This window comes from Anguilla rostrata, chromosome 5, assembly GCF_018555375.3.
Source record: "Anguilla rostrata isolate EN2019 chromosome 5, ASM1855537v3, whole genome shotgun sequence".
NCBI lineage: Eukaryota > Metazoa > Chordata > Actinopteri > Anguilliformes > Anguillidae > Anguilla > Anguilla rostrata.
Window position 1 is genome coordinate 53,577,030 of NC_057937.1, and position 22,096 is coordinate 53,599,125.

At 43.1% G+C, this 22,096-nt stretch overlaps 1 protein-coding gene across 1 annotated transcript; it reads left to right on the forward strand.

The window, feature by feature from the left end:
- Positions 1 to 18,440: 18,440 nt before the first annotated feature.
- Positions 18,441 to 21,472, forward strand: LOC135255689 (pleckstrin homology domain-containing family F member 2-like). The gene is made up of 2 exons (XM_064337200.1): positions 18,441 to 18,490; positions 18,790 to 21,472. Exon 2 carries the CDS (start codon positions 18,805 to 18,807, stop codon positions 19,684 to 19,686), a length of 882 nt encoding a protein of 293 aa, XP_064193270.1. The 5' UTR covers positions 18,441 to 18,490; positions 18,790 to 18,804; the 3' UTR covers positions 19,687 to 21,472.
- Positions 21,473 to 22,096: the final 624 nt, after the last annotated feature.

Here is a 22,096-nt window from a genome sequence, read left to right on the forward strand (position 1 = left end):
ATTGCACCATTCATCTAAACAAGGATAGTGGAATAAACCTTCTGTATCATTCATTTACTTGTCAGTCATTTTAGTAATGCTTTCTATTAAGGTTGCATTACCCACAAATGAATGCATCATTGTGGCATAATTAATATGCATTGCAGGGCCTGTCCTCAAGTCAACGTTCACCACCCCTTAAAATACATTTTAGATGCACACTGCAAAACAAAGTAAACTAATGATTTACAGGTTTAAATTATGTTCTGTACGTGTTAATACATCATTTATTAAGATCATTGACACATGTGGGAAAAATAAATTAGGTTAAATACAGGCACATCTACACACCACAAAACTAACGTTTGTAGCAGTAAATGTTACAAACCTTATCATGGTAAAGTGTCATTAAATGGATCTTAATATAAAGTGTTAACATTTTAATTGTCAGCTTTAGCCTGCAGGGGAAATTTTAAGCCAATCAATGAGCTCTTATTGAAATATGAACTGGCATTTTTCCCGCTGTAGTGCCAGCAACCCAAGGAATTTTCTGGAGACTCACTTATGAGCTGAATAGCCAGTGCTGGCCCTAGCCTTTAAAGCAGAGGTAATCAACCCTGTTTCTGGAGATCTACCGTTCTGTAGGTTTTCATTTCAACCCTAATTTAACACACCTGACTCTACTAATTGGCGGCTAGGCTAGGCTAGGCTAGGCTAGGCTAGGCTAGGCTAGGCTAGGCTAGGGCGCGATTGCAAGGTGTGAAGCTGGGCAACAAATCAACGATCTGCCAAAGGCAGAAACAAAAAGTGTGGCTTTATAGTCTGGTACTAATTGGAATTAATCAGGGAGGGTGTGAGGAATGCGACCTGAACGAGTGAGAAAATGGCTGAGGGCTGGAAGTCATTAGGGAGTGCATGGGGAAAGATCACGCCCACCCTGTGGGGAAAAGCAAAGACATGGTGAGGAACAAAGCACAAGGAACAGAAATAACAGGAACACAAGGAAAACCATATGACAACCGAAACACGGGGGCATGACAATTAGTGTATTATCACATTGTGACTGTATGGAATTTCACTCAGATTCTTTCATTTAAAAAGGTCTCATGTAGGGAAACATCTGAAAGTGTGTGGATAATGACGGAGCCAAATCTAGACAACAAATGAAAAATCTGATCAAACAGAATGAAAATATACAATTTTTATTTTTTCTGTCATTGTAAGGAAATAAGGATATTGTAGGGATATTTTGAAAAAGGCAATTAAAAAAGCCACAAAGAAATCTTATGACCTACCCAAGCTTTGTACCCATGCAAGCAGACATTAAGGGCTGTATGTGAAAGACTGAAAGCCGGAGTCTGTGTAGCTGTCAGTTAGCATACTACATCACTTTTGTCTTCTGCAGATAAGTACAAGAACACAGTGTTTCCAGTGATATCATTATTGATGATGAAATTAAATTTGGTGCCAGGAGAGACGAGAGTGAAGTGTGCAGAAAAGAACTTGCAGTATGCATGGAGTAAATTGACCGAGCAGGAGAGAATGTGACACACTCCTTGTACAGGCGCCATTTGCTGTCATCAAGGGACTTTATTTGTGTCAGGAAGGCTGCGGATATAAATCGCAGCTGGGAAGAGGCCGCTGTACCCTTGAGAAACATGCTCATTGCTTAAGCTGAATTGCTTCAGTAAATCAGAATGAATGTATCAGACGTGAAATGTACACTATGTGCATTATCCCGGATACAAACATCTGTTAAGCAGACATATATTTTTCCTATACAAGAATCACTGGCCTAGGGGATGTACGGTGATTTTACACACTAACGGTGACTCTCATTTAAGTAGTGATTTAATAACAAACCTGTATCCACTAAGAACACAGCCCTGTATTTTACAAAAATTTAAAACCTTCTGCCCGACAGTATATAATGACAAGTGCTTCTTAACAGGCCCGCTGAGTTTCTGTGATCACCATGGTTACCTTTGTTTTTGCTCCTCATAGACGAAGTCACAGTCTTCACACCTTTCACTGAGCACAGCAGGTGGGGTTCACCTCCACTGCTGCCCAGCTGCGTGGGTAGTGTGTGAATATGCAGTTGTGGGCCATTTGGTTTGCGCTTTTCCACTATAAAACAAATATTCAGGTGAGGGACTCTCTACATCTAGAATACAGAGCTCACTGGGAATCATTTTTTTACTTATTTGGAAGACGAGGTTGTTTAGAATACAAGGCATGATTGCATATCAGGAATTGGAAGAACTTACACTGTCATGGTGGAACGACAAGCATAATTTACAGTGTGCATCAAGGACAAGAGAGAAAGCCAGACCCATTGTTTAATTGCAACATTTTGACAAAATGCAAAGATTTAAATATCCCTATTACCAGCTCAAAAAGTCAAAACAGTTCAAAGTACTTCCCACTCTTTGGGTAGCATGTTAGGTCTGCAGTTCTCACTAATGCTTTATGACATACTGAAGATTCACAGCACAGAAGGTTGTTTCAGGATAACACAGCTGGGGCAGACCTCCTAGGAAATTCTGTGGCTTGTTGATTCTGTATTGTTCTCATGTTTTCTTTATAGAAGCACCAGGCACCCACTGACAATGCAGTAAAAAAAAAAAAAAAACCTTTTAAGGGTTGTGGAGTCACAATGAGGTGACACAAGTCATTACTAAGCGAGAACCGGAGATGAAACAGACCTGGGATAGAATGAATGAAATTTGTGAAATTCTACTCTACGGGCAGTTTCCAGATATCCAGATAGCCTTCTAATGAATTTCATCATGATCAGACTTACAGGCATCATTTGCCTCACAGGCATATCAACAGTACACAACAAAATAAGCAACATAAGGCAGATATTACAGTGTGTAGATTGCTTTATTGTTGCATAAACCAATATGACATGACGTTGCTTTCTGAATTCAGTGTGTGCTTTCAGGGCCAGGCTCATTTCAGGGATGCTGTTCCACTGCCCTACCAAGCAGCCAAAGGGTCTGGTACTGTGAGGCCTCCAATCCGTCACAGGATGTGGACGTACATGTGAAACCAAGCTCGTCCACGTCCCAAATTCAGGGCCTCCAAGAACAAAGGGCCTGGTACTGTGGAGGCATCCGATCCATCGCAGGATGTGGGCGTGCATGTGAAACCAAGCCCGTCCACGTCCCAAATTCAGGGCCCCCAAGAACCCCCCTCGTGCCAGCAAGAGGGTCCAGCGACTCCTAACTGCGGCAGCCGTCTTCCTCTGAGACGCAGCTCCCCGGGCCACACTGTGAGTAATAAAATCACAAACCCAAATCACCCTGGAGGTCAGCCAGGCTCCCTCGACACCCGCTCTCTGATTGACACGAGATAATCTCCTATGAAAAGCTTCAGCCCTCGCTGTCTCGTCTCACGCCTCTGATTGAAAATGGTGGGATGTGGCGCCTGACGGATGCATTGTGTCACAGATAAGATCAGTCAATAAACAACTTCATGAGGTTTATTGGCTTTGGTCCTCCAGGAGTCAATAACAATGATTTGGTCTGTCTTTCTGTTGATTTGCCTCTATCTATTTGCATTGCATGTTTCATCTCAACTGAATTTTCCAGTTTGTAATGAACAGTGAGCCAATTTGTTTTTGTGTTTGCCATGAAGAACAGCCCCGGGCCAAGGGGTGTCCGGATACTTTTGGTTATCTAGTGTACATACATAATTTTTTATTTTTACCTTTTTTCTACAAATGCTTACCTCACTTCAGTTTCTTTTACAGAATAGTTAGTAATAACATGGCTTAACTTCAAAAACAATTATCTTTATCTGACCCAAAGTGGACGTACCATAGCAAAGGGGCACCTAATTTAAGGGAAAATTTACTTGGTATCCAAAGGCCCCACAGCACCCAGAAGCCTGCATTTTGTGTGCACCCTCGTTTACATTTCCCTTCCGAGTTAAATATGCGGTGGCCACCATCCTCTAGCACAGCCGCTATTGCAGTCATGTGCTTGTTTATTGCCTGGTTCTGCCAGCAACGTCTCTCATTTCTCTCTCCACATCCCTCAGAGTTAATGAGAATCATACCTGACTGATCACCTCATAAGTGAATGTTTGTTATATCCCGCACAGCATGCATGGTAATATAGTCATGTCTATTTAAAAAAAAAAGAAAACACCCACATCAAGGAACATAATGATGTGTGTACGATTAAGCTTAGACATTGTGACGGGGGGTCAGTGAATAAATTGGATATTTAAAACTGCACACTGGATAATATAGAGGGGTTTAAAATATCGGACATAAAGGACCCGGGAGATGATGAAAACAAATACCACAGCAGGCTTTTCCTGTTTGTTTAATCTAGCATTGCATTGCTTCCTCAAGAGTTTCTGTACTGTGAAAGTGAATTTGCTCAAATTTAATAAGTTTATTTTTTATTTAAGAAAAAACCTCTTATATAGTGTGAGAGGAGAGTAACTAAAAATGTTTCTTTGCCTTGGGTAGAAGGAAAGCAGGTAATTTCTTATGACAGGGTATATGAACTGAGCATGTTTTGGCATATCGCTGTGCTTTTGGCGTACTGAAAGAAAATAACCAGCGGAAGACACACAGAGACACTCTGTGTGTGTGTGTGTGTGTGTGTGTGTGAGTGCGCGTGTGTACAAAGAAATGCAGTGTAAATAATATGTACATACTGCACATACATATATAGACAGTATATGTACCGTGCTATATATAGATGTATGCATATAAAATATGTTCTGCTGTCTTTGAGGCTCTATGCTAAGAGTATTTCACTAAGCCACACACAGCTCTCGGGTAGCATTCACATTTTCCATTGATTTTCAAGAGAGGGTTTTTTTTTATGCCGGTTCAGGATGGTCTGTGGCCTCCTGTGACGGAGCATGATTTAATTAGCACCATCCAACAGAGCCGAGAGGAACACGAGGGTAGGCAGTGATGTACGTGTGTGTACGCTGCGAAACGTGCGTCAAATACTCAAGCGAAACATTTCGAGATGCTCAAGTTCCGCATATTCCCTCAATGAGGGGACCGCACAAAGTGAGAAACTAGTGCGCTTCATTAAAATAAAGTTTTGTGGGAGGCTGTTCCACAGGAATAATATAACGCGGGTCACACCAGATGACATTTCTGCACATGTTTGCCTTGCATGTTCCGCTACGTATTCATGAACACATGATTTACATGCCTTATGTATTTGTACATACATCGCACTGGACAGGCTTGCACACGTTTGAAATATTTTTTTAGGTGGAAGTGTACCAGCACTGATGATGTCTTTTTAGATGCCAGGTGTCTTTCAGCAGAGAAATGCAATGTGGCTCTTTCAAGACTTGTCATCTTTTGCTATTCAGGTGCTATAGATTTGTGAATCTGCCAGGTTCGACAGACCTGTGAACTTGATGTGTCAGACACTTCTTCAATAGGAAGTGTTACCGTATTCTGCAGTTTTCAGAACTTCAGTACCAGTCATGTATGTAGTTAAGTTACGAAAATGCATATCAAGGTGCAATTACAATGCTCTCAAGGCAGTTGATCGAGCAGATTGTGTTTTGTGCATGCTTAGCTCATCCAACCAAAACCTCCCCCTGCTTTTTTTCTTATCTGAGAATGGGCGGCTTGGATGAGAAGAACTCTACAGAGGTTGGCCTCCTTGAAACATGTTATAACATACAATATAGTTCATAGGTACAAAATAATTTTTAATTTTTCAATAACTGTAATGTCATACAAAAATATATTTTTGTATTAGTTTTGCATTATCATTTCATGTAGTTCATGTACATTTCCACAGAGAAGTACTGATTGTTTGCGACTATCACAAACTCCAAATACAGTCATCACCCACTTCGTTCAGGGAACTGAAGACATAAATCGATTGAGTGTTGACACGTTTCCCAACACCCTAAAGATTATACTCACAATTCTGAGGCTTCACCTTCGGGTTGTGAGAGATCAGTAATAACTGCCAGCTCGGGTCTATTTTTTCTCCTCAATATCAACAGACGTGACAAAGAACAGTAACCTTGGAAAAGGACCATGAAGATGTACTGGTATTGAATTAGGTCTTGTACCATGTTCATTCCATTACTGGTGCATGAGTCTTTGTCAAGCACATAAGTCATTATCGTCCAGAACATCCTCCTCATTGTCATCATCAGAATCATTGTCATTTTTAGATTTGAGCAGAGGCAGTGTATGTCAGCGAGGATCTAGTTTGTCTTTGTCTCTCTGCTATATTCATAAGGCATATATGCGCATACATTCCTACCTGGTGCAATAAAATCCTACTTTACCTATATGTTTTGATTATTATAACCTCTTGGGGATGTAGGAGAGACATAATGGCTCTTACGTGTTTAGTTTTACAGAGAAGGCTGGCCTTGAGTTGGTCATCCGCGGAAGGTTCTGGAAGGCCCAGCAACTCCCATATATATGTATATCCATAATCAGGATGCTGCAGCTGATGCTGCTGCTCTCAAAGCAATGTTATGAACCCGGAATCAAGAAGCGCTCATCTGTTCCAGCCTAATCGCACTTCATTTTCAAAGCACAAATGTATCTGCAAAAGCAGGACAATAAAAGTTGTTCTCCTAACAGTTTTCCTTGAGTGCTTAGAGTTATCGCTGTTTGCCTGCGGACATGCTCTTTCAAGCCAAAGATAATACCACGTTGGGAATGAAATTATTGAATGAAAGGTGCTGTGTGCAATACAGGAAATTTAGCAAAACACGAGGCCGACAGGGTTGCTTTTCTTCTCCTCACTGCCAGATCCCACGCACCTTTCCACGCATCTGTGCCAGGCGGCTCAACCACTATTCAGCACCGAAGCCCTGCTCTGCTTCGCAAACTGCGCCTGCCTCCAGTTGTTTCAGCCGTTGCCGTGGAAACCATCCGACGCTGCGAATTGCGCACACCTGTTGCAGTGTAGTCTTCTCTCAGCTCAGGTCAGAGATATCATCTACCGAAGCAGCAAATCCAATTAAATAACGTTTATCTCCAGTTTGCCATTAATCTACCTAAGGTGTTTCTTTTTTTTTTTTCTTCTCAAACAAAATGAGGTATTTTGCAGGAGTTTTCATTGTGCCTATAGCCAAGTATTTATGAGTCCTCATTACATGTCGATGTCTATGTCGATAGATCAAGATGGTTTAGACACATTATCTCCTTACACAACCATTCTAGAGGACATAGACCACTTTTGCCACAGCATTGCTTCTACGGCAGTAATATAATATGTAGGCCTACTAAAACAAAGTTTCTACTGAAATATACTGTATGAAGCAATCCCTTTAATATGGGGAATATTCAGAACAGAATTTGATTTTGAAAATCATGTCTGCTCCAATGCCAGTGAAAATAATAATAATTTTAATGCCTAGCTCTGCCGCAAACACGAGTATCTATCACGGTAGAGGGAGGTGGGACGCAATTGCGGACCGAGGGGATCTAAAAGTTAACCCCGACGGGTAACCACAAAAATCACCAAGCGATTGAAAGGGACAGGGGAAACACCAAATAAAGAGCTCTAAATAATCGCTCCCTCTACTCACTGAATCTTCTGTCAGTGGACTCAGAAAACTAAAAACTAAACAGCGCAGCAGCGTAGGTAGCTAGAAAGTAAAAACCCAATAGGAAAACAGAGGAGTAACCTAGTAAAGAAAATGACACTCGCAGCCAGGCGGGTCGGAAAAGGTAAACTAAAGAGACAAGGGCAAAATGTCCTCCACAGCGCTAAGAGTGAATCAGCTCAGAGAAGAAACTAAATGGTGGTCAAATCTCGCAGATAGGATCGATGTGGTAACTTCTGCGGATTTTTACCCCCCTACACACCTAGAGCATGACAAACAATGAATCTGCACTGAACCCCGGAAACCAGGGGCTAGATATAGGACACCTGACCCTCATCAGGGACAATTAAGTCAAGGAGCCAATGCGTGTGAGGTGCCACCTCCTCACAGTAGGACTCACACACCTGCCCCTCATCAGGGATAATTAACCCACAGAAATCAATGAGTGAGAGGTGACACATCAACAAATGCATTCCTTAGCAATGGGATTATTTGTCTGTCCATAAATTTCAATTCACCGCAATGTTTAAATAAAATATCTTTCTGTTGCAAAGGCAAAATCTAAAATATGACACAGAAGCAATGGTGTATTGATCTGCAAGTAGCAAGGTAAACAATATATGAGGGTGTGGGTGTGCATAAGGGACAGAGTCCTATTTAAGGGAAGCTAATGTTGTGCATTCCCAAACATTTTCTCTGTTTCAAGATTTATGTTCATTTTAATTAATGTGTGTGTGCGTGCGTGCATGCGTGTGTGTGTGTGTGTGTGTGCTTGTGTGCGTACACGCATGTGTACGTGCATGTGTCTGTGTGTGTTTCTATGTGTGCGCGATATCAGGAGAAGAATCCTTGTTTGTGCCAGTCAAACATCCTTGCCAATTAGTTTTCACACAAAAGCAGCTTTTGTGTAGCAAACCAACTGTCGTCTCTTTCACGGTGTTGATGCCACTATGCCAGATGTCTCCCTCCGCTAAAATGCTTTCATCTACAATTTACACAGCAAAAACAATTACGGGACGCCTCTGAGAGGCTCGCATCCCAGTTTAAGCCAACAAATCACTGAGGTTCACAGAGCACCATGATTCGATGGTTTGCATGCCACTCTGGACTTTTTTCGTTCGTGTAATTTGCGGATTTGTTCCATTATTTCTGAGCGCACAGAGGCTTTATTTTCTCTTTTACTTCCAAAGACAGCCGTAATCAGCTCTGTTTCCCTCCAAATACAATCGTCCTGGTTGCCAATGTTATTATAAGCATGAAAACCTGTGTTATGTTGTCATGAATTCAGCCTCATTGTATAAATTTCAACACTAGCATTTCACTGTGCTTGTGCTGAGGGGAGGGAGCATACTGTTGGATCAGATTATAAAGCAGGAGAAAGAACCTGGTTCTGGTTAAAACCTGGTGAACCTAGGTCAAATTAGATAAAGGAAGTATCAAGTGGAAAGCTGGGTCAAACAGGAACCATATTCTAGCTAGAGGGGTCAAGTAGGAAGCTACATCAGGCTTAGCCATGGGGAATAACCATGACTGGAGTTGAACAAGGGCTGAATCTCAATCTCATAGGTGTGCATAGAGGGAAGGGGGGTGGCTGAGCCAGTGTGGAAATAGCCACAGAAGGATTTTATTTCTTTTTTTATTCTACAGAAAATCAGCCATCACTGAGAAGGCCCTGCATGAAAGGCAGGAGGGAGAGGGCGAGAGAGGAGAGGAAGAGGGGAGGGAGTGAATTAGCGGAGACGAGGAAGAGACTGTCACCCACGGCAGGTGGGAAGACTGCTGCTCCATGCCCCCTCCCCCTCCCCCACCCACCCCCGCATCTCCACCGCCGTAAGCATTTCTAATGGCCGTCATTTCTCCATGACACCGCTCCCTCCACCGCCGGCCAGGGAACCTGCTGAGTCACCGTGAATAGACTCCCCCACCTCCCCGGCGCTCGGATCCGAACCAGCGGCCGTGCCCGCTCCAGACCGGAGAGCCGGGGGCCAATTTGCACCTGGGAACCTCTCGAAGCGGAGCCCCGCTTCCTCGTCTGAGAAAGCCCGCTAATGGGGTTTTTCACTCCAAATGAAATCTCACGCGCGCGCGAAGACTGCCATTCAAATGTGCTTTTCACTGCGCATGAAAGGAGTCCCGCTCAGAGAGGAAAATGACGGAGCAGGAGAGGGTGCCGCGACACCCGGCTAAGCTAAATGTTTTTAGATTGAGGAAACGTTGCGAAAACCTCGCGTCCTCGTGAACGAATCCCGAACCGAGAAAGTCTTTTAAAATGTTTCCCCGCAGGAAATATGCATGATTTTTGATCTATTTGCGGTGTAGTTGGTTATTCACCACAGCCTCACCCCTCCTTACTGAAATGCAAGAAGTTGTAATTATGCTTTGCGCTTGCTGAACACCTGGCTACCCGTCTAGTGCGTCGCAGTGACTTTCTGTGACGCCGTCTTCAAATTGCTGGCGGACGGAGCATTTGGTGATGGTCACGGCGTTTCAGGTGCGTCCGAAATGAAATGTGGGCGCACAGCAGCTGCCTTGGTGACAGTGGGGGGGTGGGTGGGGGGGGTTGATTGCGGAGGAGCTGGCCTGGAGGGGGCCAGCATAAGGGAAGAACAACATCCGCCTCGGAAACTGAGGCGTGACTAACGGTGACGCATCCTCTCGACGAGGACTTGGGGCCTTGAGAAGCAGAGAAGGTGCGTTCGAGACAGCGCCATCCGTCTGCCCGGCTCTTCCAGAAGCTTCCGAGGCGTCATAAAGGGAAGGCGGGCTCGGACGGCGCCCCGACGGTTTGCTCCTATCAACGTTCCGCTTTTTTAAAAGCAAACCTGGCTGCCGAGGGACTTCCGTTACCCGCATCTCTTCAGTGAAACGGCCCCCGAGCGGCAGGATGAACTACCTGTAAAATAAATCCCACCCCCGTGTTCTAGCTTGTCCCTTTATCACTGGTGGGTTACCTGCTGCTGTGAACTAGTGTCTTGTTTTTTTTTTTTACTGCTCATATAAGCATGGCGTGTATCTTGCAGTGCCAGCCCTTTTTAGGCGCTCAGTATAAGGGCTTAAGACACGAGCGGGGATGTGAAAACCCACAACAGAAGGTGACGTTCCCTGCCTGCAGCTAGAACGAGGGTTCAATTAGTTCCCTTGGCTCAGGACCGTCGTCTGTAGCTTTTGCTTTTTGCACAGAGCTGAGCTTTTTTTCGGCGCACCCACCAAAGGCAATGGCTCTAAACCCGCACTGTTACATTTGTGTACGTGCTGCTATGGTGTGTGTGTGTGTGTGTGTGCGTGCATGCATGTGTGTGTGCATGCGTGCACATCTGTGCATATGTTTGTATGGTTATGTTGTGCGTGAGACTGTGCTTGCATCTGTATGCATACTTGTGTGTGTGCATGTGTGTGTGGGGTGGGGAACACTTGGGGACAGGGTTTTTGTTGAGGCCACAGGATGCAATGTTTTCTGGCATAGAGCACTGAATATATCCAAGGCCATTACTTCACTGTGCAATACTCCAAAATGCATTCATCTAGGTTTGTGCCAATGGGCATGTCATTACTTTTGTGTGAATGACTCAAACTGGTTGAGAGGAGAGTTGAATAGGATGAATGCCCAAAGCCTAAAATCTTCTTTTTTTAAGGATGACGTCATTTTGACAGATCTTTTTTTTTTTTCATTGAACAAATATGAAACAAAATATAAACCTTTGTAAGCAAACACAATGAAATTCATTGGTTTTTATTACAGGTAGATAAGAGATTTTTTTCCCTCTAGTCCACCTTTTGATAGAAATCTAGCTGCATGAAGAAATTTTTGCACTTCAAATACACGTCGACGAGAATTGAGTTTAATACAAGATCGCCCTCTTGTGGACATGTGCAAGTTTTAATCCCCGCCTGAACCGATTTTGGCGGTGGATGATAATTGTGCAGGCTACGTACGCCAGTTCAATGCGCATTTTGTCCTTGTACATCACGTTCGTCCCCAGCACTCGATTTGTGTAGTCTATTAGCAGAGTCATTGGTGCTGAAGTGTCAGGGCTTTGAGAAAATTCTGACTTATTCGTTTTCATATTCATTGTAGCTTATTGTACAATGTAGTGGAAATATGTGCATGTTGCCTGTGGTTCCTTTTCGATTGGCGCGGGCGAGAATGTGCTGGCGCTGGAATAAAAACGGCTGCAGGAAGTCTGTGGAGAACCACTGCCAAAAATGTACATTAATAGGCAACAGGCTCCTTCTCACTTCCCCTACCCCTCCCGGAGAAGGTGGAAAGCCCCTGCGCTTCAGACGAGGAGCGGAAATGTCATTCAAACCCAGCTAAAGACGTGGTCCGGTCCAAAAAAAAGGAAACAGCTACCAGGTGCATTAGACATTATCCGTGACCGTGGGACTGCGGCTTATTGCCAGACCCCTGAAGTAGCCTACATCTCTTTCACACGAGCCGTTCTCAGACCACGTGATATTTCAGCGCGGGAGATAAGTCCAGCTAATGCGCCGAGAAAAACTGCCGCTGGGAGGAGTTCAAGTAAAACTGGTTTGGATCAGTCACTCGTTCTTGTACATTTTGCCGTGCAGTTTTTTTACCCCCCGTTTTAATTGTTTTCATTGTTTATTCACATTGCATCTCCCTAATATCTTGGCTTAAGTAGTCAATACATTTAGTTACATTAACACAGGATACCGTTCAGTAGCACGTTTGCAGAACATTTTGCGTGCCGCGTGTTTTCAGAATGTGAAGTCATAGAATCCTTGATTCCCTGAGTTCTGCAGTGTGCTACACCGAGGAGAGGGTTCAGGATAGGCAAACGCGAATATTGAATCGAGTCTATTGCCTGAGTCCAAAGCTGAGGTTGAACTGGATGAATTGCATTAAATTGTCTCCTCCCAACGCAGTTTGACTTCAGGGTTGTTTTTTGAAAAGTTGCTCATAAAGGGATTCCTACAGCATATTTTTGCTCTTGTGTGCCACTTGTAGGCTATGCAATTTGGTAGTCCAAACTGGTGTTTTAATTGCATTACTTTAATTACAATGCTGCACTCACTATTGTGGAGTCTAGAACCATTCATTGAACAGCTAATTATGCTTGTCCCAGATTTGTTTACAGGGTCAGTAATAACATTGAATAAACCACACTGTGTGCTTGGCACAGAGGTGAGTTTACATCAATGGCAACATTCACAATGCACCTTCAAGACCAGGGTTTAAAACAAGAATACCTGACAAATAGGCAGGTGTGTGTGGGTGCGTGCGTGTATACTTGTGTGTGTGTGGTGATGAATTCCATACGATGCAGTACACTCAGTAGTGTTCTAATGTATGGACTGGTACACTTGACATTTGTACCTAATTGAAAAATGGAAATTATTTGAACTTCTCTGACACCCTGGGGACAGAATTTCATTTAGATTCAGCACACACTAATGGATTCAATCAGCTTTAGTCTTTAATATTGACAAGTGTTTGTTTCCATTCTTTACAAACACAATTTGATGTGTTCATTTTGATGATCACAGAACTCGCAAAACTGTTTACGATGCGGAAAAAAACAAGCAATTGCATTTCATTATAATTCAAAGTTAAGGGCAAATGTTGATTGAATTCTGGCCTACTGCCAGTCAATGGCTCTTTCAAGTTAGACTCATAAATTTCAGGTGCAGTGATTTTCCAAGCCCAACCCCATTATTTTTACACACATATGACCATCCCAAGTGCCTTTCAAAGGTCACTTTTTCTGAACAGAAGCTGAATCAACTAAACAGGCAAATGACCCTGAAGTCAGAAAGAGAACAGGGAGAAGGGCAACTAATTAATTCATGGAGATCTCCCTGCTTCTCTGTGCACACCCTAATGGCCTTTATCTGAGTCTTTATAAATGAAAAATGCACTGAACACGGAAGTGCAAATATCAGCGACAGAAACAAGCGCACCCCGGCGACCTGCTTTCCGAAAGTCTTTGTCTTCTTCAAACCAAGCCTGGAGTTTACGCGGCCCTGTCTGCCACCTCCCTGCTTTTGTTCATTTGTCTTAGTTACGTGTGTTTTCAAAATAAAACCAGGAAAGGTTTGAGTCAGAGACGTGCAATTAGCTGTCTGTGTCGGCGAGTTTGTAGCTGTGGGATGTGATTTACTTGGTCTGTGTTGGGGGGTGGGAGTGGGTGCTGGGGGGTCTCAGGGTCGGGTGTGAATGGACCATAGTTATCTGGATTGCCACTGCATTAGGTTCTTCAAAGCCCACTTGTTACATGCCATTGCTTGAGCTAGCTCTCTCCTGTAGTACTATGGGGTCTGTGGTGTATGAAATGGTCATTTGCTAACGGGACAGTGCATCTATGGAGTGCATATGCCCTGTCTGTAAGACTCCTTGTGCCAGATTGTGGGGGTCACAGTAGTGAGTTGAGGCGCAACTGCAGTTTTGCGGTTTTATTAGGACTTCATGTTTGTCATATTAAAAACAAAGACAGGAAATTACACAATCCCTGTAAGTTCCCTTTAGTTTCCAGTGGAAATGCACGTCTTCTCATCCATGCTGTCAGGTGCCTTGGCCTCTGGGGACAAGTGTATGAAACATGCCTTTGGCAACTGAGCTAGGTTGTTATTGTGTGTTCGGTTGTTGTGGTTTTCTTCTCGGCTTGTGCATCCAGCTAGTGAAGCTTAGCATTGTTTGATGGAGAAGCACTGCAGAGTTTCTAGGCAACAAAGATGACAGTAACTGTGGCAACAACCCTGGGTAAATTTTTCAGCTAGCCTTATGCTTTGATCTTTTTGTCATAAAAAATTCATCATTTTGAGGGCCTTCAATAATTGACATGCAGTGATGGACTTACAAATAAGGGGTTGAACACTCTAACCCTTATATGTGTGTATGCGCGTGCATGTGTGTGAGTGTGTATATGTGTGCGTGTGTACGTGCATGAGTACGTGCATTTGCGAGTTTGTGTCCGCAATGTGTGAGCGTGCGTGTGTGTGTGTTTGTGTGCATGAGTATGTGCGTTTGCGAGTGCGCGTCCGCATGCATGTGTGTGTGTGTGTTTTTTGTATGTGCGTGTGTGTGCATGTGTGTCTGTGTTTGTGTGTTGTGTGTGCATGTTTGTGTGTGTGTGCGTGTATGTGCATGAGTGCTTGTGTGAGTATGTGTGTGTGCATGTGTGTGCTCTGTAGGCCTCAGCTGGCGGGAGGCAGGTCTGGGGATGAGATTGTCCAGCGGAGCAGAGAAGGTGTCTGTGTGCGAATGTGAACTCTCACTTCAGGGCACACAGCCCTCTCTCCCGACTCCCATCTGACAGCCAGTCACCACTTCCCCCTGCCAGACGGACACTCCATGTCAAAGCTGTCTCGCGTCATGTCTCACTGCCAGCTCCTGATATGACACACACACACACACACACACACACATCTTTCTCTCTCACTTACAGGGTCTTCTGAACCCGCTGCTGAAATAAGTGTGGCAACAAAAAAATTTGTTGAGAGATGAAATGCAATGACAAAAGAAAACAAAATTTGACATTTTCCCATATTGCTATGATGCTGCATTGACAGGTTAAAATGAATGTGGGAAATAGTGATTGTAAAAATAATTGCAGTTATTATGTGACTACTTAATTTGTATATGCCATAGAATTAGGGGTGGATGGAATTTCACCCAGAATGCATTGCATGTCACTGTTTTCTTTTTTAATTTCACCTGCACATTGTTCATCTTTAACTCTATATTTTCTAACCCATTATATAAATGTAGATAGATAGATAGATAGTTTAATTTGTCCTCAAGGAGGAAATTCTTTTCCACAATAGGTGCATACATAACACAAACAGGTAAGACATACAGAATTATACTGAAATTATACAAAATATGTGCTTGTGTGTGCACTGTGGATGTGCAACTACACCCTAAAGTTTCTTTTGCGAGCTTTATGGTGAATAAACCTTGTTGGTGAATGAAGCTAATGATACCGATTATCCATTAGAAGCATAGGAAATGCAGCTCATGTTCATAAAGGATAATCAGACTGCTTTGATCTCACTGAAATTCAGTACATTTAACTGGGTAATGTATGTATAGTGGCTATGATCTTTCTGTGGAATATCACCAGCAAGTACATAGTGGGCATGGGTCAAAAACACATTTTAAATACACAAGTCGAACTCCTGCAGATTACTGCCTATTTTAAATGTTATATTTTCACCTGTCTTCTGAAGAACATTATCCTTTCATATAATTGCATTTCATACAACATTTTGTTTAATAATATTTAATTTAAAATCCTCAAGAATGAGCAAACTGTTTTTAGATTTTACCACCATCTACAGTAAAGAGTGAAATTCAAAAAGTATACATCTGGTGTATATTGTAGCTGACTGGGCTGCCTTTAGTTTTTTATTTATTTATTTATTTTATTTTATTTTTGTCCCCAGCGCAAATTGTGTGCAGACTTATTTCCTCTTTCAAATCTCCTGCTATCTCTGTGTAATAGCACTGTTGATAAGGTGCCTCAAGGACAGAAGCTGACACAGAAGTGGCCAGCGTTAGACATGAAATAGGATATAGTCAGCATGAAATGTGCCATCCTGCTTGCAGTTAGACGTGCATATTTAGTTAAATACAATAATGCATTACATTTCTTACAGAATGTGATGTGTAACATTTAAATGTGCTCAGATGTGATTTTGTTATCCCCTGCAGATATTGCCGAATTGCGTACGTTTGCAGTGCATCATGGGGTAGCTGCTGGGATGTGAGGTGGGATGTTTCCAGTCCTTTAAAATTTGAAGGTGTTGTTAGAAGACCTTTCTCAGCAGAAATCCACATCCCTTTATTGACTGCCTACTGAAATGGATCCCAGACTGCAGTTCTCTGTGGACACTGATGTTTTAATTTTATTAGGAAATACATTTGCTTGTTTTTTAAGCGAATGTCCTTTGGGTTACTTGCTGGGACACTTACAATTTTTAAATAAAATAGTCTTTTATGGAAGGCAGGTAAAAATGTAGTGTCATTAAGCAGTTAGGTAATGAATGCTAACAGTAATACAAAAAGGAAGTGGAGAGGCTTTCTGCTGTCTGCCTCCTCTCTGGACTCTGCTATGAAGCCATATTACTGCTACAATCAGTTAATTTCGGTCCCAAGGCTATCCATGTGATTGTTCCTGTTCGTTTGGATTTTTAGGCAGTTAGGTTTTGATTTTAAATTAGAATCTTTTGTAAACCTGCATGACAGGCAACAGGAAAGTGATGTGGATGGATGAATGAATGAAATAAATCAGGTCTAAATCAATATATGTGCAATCAGAAGGAATACATGAAATGAAAAGTAGTAGCAAATAATTTTATACTCCCCATTGGTTAGGAGCTAATGTATTTATTTCATTGATTCATTCATTCATTCAGTGTAAGCATTGAAGAGTCTATTATGGTTGAATGCTGTCTTGGAGGCCTAGCAAAAAGAAGAAAATGCTGAAAATTTATATGATTCCGTTTATTCCTGTGTAAATACCTTTCCCATTCAAGTGAAAAGACCACTCGTGGGAGAGCATTTGAAGAATCTGTCTTTGGTGTAGCCTGCTCAGTCAGTAAAATCATCTGTATACAGTATGCACCTAATCACAAACAACTATCCTTGAAAACTGTTTTTGTAAGCTGTTTCTTAAATCTTTCATGTCTATGATGCAGTTTATGTTCTGCAGCTATCATCTTTTTTTGCGCTATTTTTTTCCTCATCTAAATTTTTTGTCCTGCAACAACAGGAACCTAATGTCACTGACACAAACAGTAATGAAACTCCACCCACAGAATGGCTAGAAATACTTTTGTGCTATATTATTGTAAAAATATTGTGCGAAATTGTAAAATTGTATCCTCATTGTTGCCAGTTCAGAATCTACATACAGTTGCGTCTTCCTAATTCGGTCAAGGTGTGCAGGTTTTTAAAGTGTAAATTTTCAAATGTGCACAGCTCCCGAAGATCATCCATGCATTTTGCATTTCTGCATGCAAATCGCTGACTGACTAATGCTCTTGAAGTATACTGGGTAATAAATCTAGACTTTTCCGTCTTTAAATCTTTCCCTATAAAGCATTGAACGTTGGCTATGTGTGGCCACCTAACAATTCAGATCAGGTCTCCATGTTTCTTTCCTTTCTGTAATTGATCAGTCATTTGCTTTTACCTTACATGCACTATGCATGAATGTCAAAATAGTATGGCCCTGTGTTTCATTTAATTCATGCATGATTTTCGTCTCTTCATTCTGTGATGTGAGTTTTGCTCTATAAAAAACCAGAACCCAGCTATGATACAGGATCTACCGTTTGTCCAGAGACAACAACTCAGCCTGGAAGGAGGAGGTGTGTTTTAGCCATTTTCAAAAGGCCCGTCTTGGCCGCAGAATGAGGTTAGACAGGTTGCACCGGCGGTGTGATAGACTGTAACAGATCTGTCAGATTTGATTGATGCGTTTCTCCGCGGATGACCAGTCAAGCCGCGCAAGATTCCACCCCTCCTCCGCCCCTCACTTTCTACGGCAGCAAAATGCAAACCACTGTACATAAAAGGACGTGTTTGCATTTGCATCACGTTGGGCTTGAGGAAGCGAGAGCGCGTGGGTGCTTCTGCTCTTTAACCTGGGGGGGAATTGGACAAGCAGATAAAAGGAACTGCGATCGCTGGCTACTCTTCTCTTCTGAATCATCCCAGGACCCAACTGTTGCTGCACAGACCGGCTTCTTCCCTGACTGTCCTGGAGCTAGCCAGTTGCTGCTGCCGCTGCCGCCGCTGCTGCTGCTGTTGGAGTCAACATACTTTCCCTCACTCTCCAGGAACTGTTGCTTCGGATTGGAACGTATCCAGTTATCCATTGTCACTCTAGAAACTACCCACGTTACGGAGACGACCGAAACGTGGAGACAGGCGTAATTTACTGTCACCTCAGCTGCTAACTGAACACAGGTACGCTTTTATACTCATCAGGAGTTTCACAGTGTTTCTGAGGAGCGTGTCATCAAATAATATAGTGAGCACAGTCAATGCAACAGCTGCATATCATTTCAAATCAGATGTTTTTAGATTTCTTTTCACTGTGGCTTAGAATCCTGTAACGTTAATGTTTTTTTTGTTTTTTGTTTTCGAGTTTATTTTAATGGATGCATTTTCTATTTGTATTATTATTTAAATGACATATTTAAATCAGATCTTTTGAGAACATCCTTGGATTATTTTTGTGAAATGCTCTGTTGGTTTCCCTGCAGGGTGACACGCTGGCCATGGGGCATCAGCTGGCCTTCACGGAGCAGAACGCCGAGCGCATCCTGGCGGTGCAGGGGCTCTTCGGCACTTCGGGCAAGCCCTTGGCCATGCCGGGCCGCGTCCTGGTCGGGGAGGGGCACCTCCTCAAGCTGTGCCGGCGGAGCCCGCAGCCCCGGGCCTTCTTCCTCTTCAACGACATCCTGGTGTACGGCAGCGTCGTCATCCTCGGCCGCTGGTACGCCAACCAGCAGGTGGTGGCGCTGGAGGACGTGTCGCTGGAGGACGCGGAGGACGGGCTGGACATGAAGCACCAGTGGCTGATCCGCACGCCGCGCAAGTCCTTCTACGTGTCGGCGGCGTCGGCCGAGGAGAAGCGGGCGTGGATGGAGCACATCGGCGAGTGCCGGGCCGAGCGGCTGCGGCGCACGGGCAAGCCGGCGGGCACGCGCTTCGCCGCCGTCTGGGTGCCCGACCGCGCCTCGGCCGTCTGCATGCGCTGCTGCAGCCGCTTCGGCCTGGCGCAGCGGCGCCACCACTGCCGGCGCTGCGGCTTCGTGGTGTGCGCCCCCTGCTCCCGGGCGCGCCGCGTCATCCCCGAAATCTCGCCCAAGCCCGTGCGCGTCTGCCGGCTCTGCCACCAGGGGAGCCCGCCGCCCGACCCGCCGGAGCAGGGCGCCACCCTGGCCGGCCGCGGCCGCGGCGGCAGCGACGGGAAAAACTCGTCCGAGGAGGACGAGTCGCCGTACGAGCCGTCCAGCGGGGAGGACGACTGCGAGGAAGGGTACGCGGAGCTCGCTCCCGCTCAGTGGGAATCGCAGAACCACGTCAGGAACAGCTCCTGGTCGCCGTACGTCGACTTGAGCAATCATCTCCAGATTTCTGACATGGGCAACTATTAACGCAAACGATGCAAAGCTACAGCCTTCACGGAACTGAAGTGTAAACATGTACACCTCCACAACAGCAGTGAATGCTTTCTTTGTGTGTAAAAAAATGTGTATAGCCTAAAGCAATGTATGTATTTAGCTGCAATATTTCTGCTTCATCAAAGCGTCCATATGTTCATCAGTTGTGTAATGGTTGATATTGTGACCAGACACACAAGAAAAAACATGCATGATTTATATGACTGAAAATGACTCTCGTGTTGGACACACAAACCACATCTTTCATTTTCTAAGATTCATGACTTTATTGCTTTATCATTTTATGAAAAAGGTAGAATATCAGGTGTCCCATTTCCTTGCCCTTCTGTTTGTGAACTGAAATGAACAACCTGAACTCTATCATTTAAAGTGAGCAGCTGAAAAAATAACCTGAAATTAAACTGTATGTCACTGTCAAAATAAATATGATCCTTTGTCCCAGACGAGCAAGGTCTCCATCTGTGGATTTATAGATTGCTGCTGAAAAACTTGCCCTGAGGAAGAGACTTTGTGTTCTCTGCCCAAGGGATGCCCATGCCCATGTCTTTAAGCTCAAAGATGTCTATTCATGTGCAAACTGCTCTTCTTTATTATGATGATTATTATTTGTAGCAGTAGTACTAATAGTAGTAGTAGTATTAGTATTGGATATTTAAAAATAAAGTACATGAACTTTTAACAGCTTATGGAAAATTGATAGTACTGTATCAAGATTTGGTGGGTTTTTACAATTATATTCACTTCCTATATGCATCAGTTATTATGGCATAAATCTGGGCTCACAGTGGTGCTGTAACAGTTTATGGAATAGTATTCTTCATATACTGTCAATGTCCATTAAGTAGCACTTATAGGAAACATAAAAGCTAGCTTATAAGCTAACTATAAGTATAGCACACGGCAAGTAACTACAGAACTAACTATAAGTAAAAAGTACTAATCGTTAACTTCTAAGTATTTTTGAATGGTAAGGCCTGCAATCTTGCATATGGTGGGACTTATTTGCTAAAAATAGTGCAGCGTGCTCCAAACAAGTGAGCAGTCCTGTAGAACGGCATTCCCTGCTGCAGGGCTTTTTAACATAGCTGTAGGCTCTGTGTCAACACTATAGAACACTGTTGCCTCTAACTCTGTTGCTAGTGAGAAAAAAAATGCAATGGCAACAATACACATACCATTGCGTAAATTCTGTGAACAAAGTCGTCTTTTGTCTTCGAGAAAATCAGCAACATGACCAGCTCTCTGGCCAGGGGGAAATGGGAAGTGGGATGTGGGGAGGAACATGCAATTTAGACTAATGTCTAAACAGAGAACCAGAAAATGCACTTTCCTTGTCTTTCCTTAAGCCAAAATGTGCCATAAATGTCCTTCACACAAACCCCCAGAGACAAGACTTAATACAATTAAAAATAAAAGATATTCATTTTTATTTTTATTTTTCTTTTATGACATAGGTTATGATATAATGTTTTTGTGGCTAAGTGACTCATATTTGTCAGGGACATGTGTACGGAACCATTTTGTGAAGCAGTATAAACCTTTGCTTGTGGAAAAGGGCCTGGCTCAGAAGGGAGTAATGATCGAGGGATTCTTTTTTTTTTAATTTGTAGAAAATATACCTGTTCTAAAAACTGCGCTCCGAAAAGTTAGGGGATTTTTCTATTGTGCAACCTGGGTCAAACCATACAAGAGGCTGTAGTTCTTTTTTTAAACTCTTCATTCTTCTTAATTTCTCAAATAAAGTGAAACTCAAACAGAATCTTGTTCACTGTTTGATTATGATTCGCTTCCATGTCTGTAAAAAGAGGGGTTCTAGGTGATACAAGGAATGTACAAATATAATTCAGTTAAATATTCATGTATATTGATTAATTATACTTATAATAAGCTGATAAAAAGTAGTATGATAACAGGCTGGGCTGCAGTACAAGTTCCCAAAGTGTGTAATTAGCTTGCGGCTGGGCTTGCAGCATTACTATAATTATCATATATTTTCATTTTTAATGCACATTAGAAGGCCTGTGTCTGCGGGTTATTCAGGCAAGGAGGTACTCTTTCAGCTGTTTGTATGGACAAAATGCACACAGGTGAATGAGATGCTGGCAATATTTTACAGAACATTAAACAGAATACAGAGCTAAAGTTTGTATGTTTCTGTTCCAGCCGTTCCTCTATCTCTCTGAACAGACCCTGAGCACAGGGTTACAAAAATTATTATGAAAGAAAGGCATAGGCACATTCTCACATACACGCTAACTGCCAGCGGTGGTTCATCATTTTTTCAATATGGGTCATTCAGTTTCACTTCCTCTGTCACAAGAGCAGCTATGCTTCCCATGCATCACAAAAAAAGTACTTTATGCTTATATATATATATTTGGCT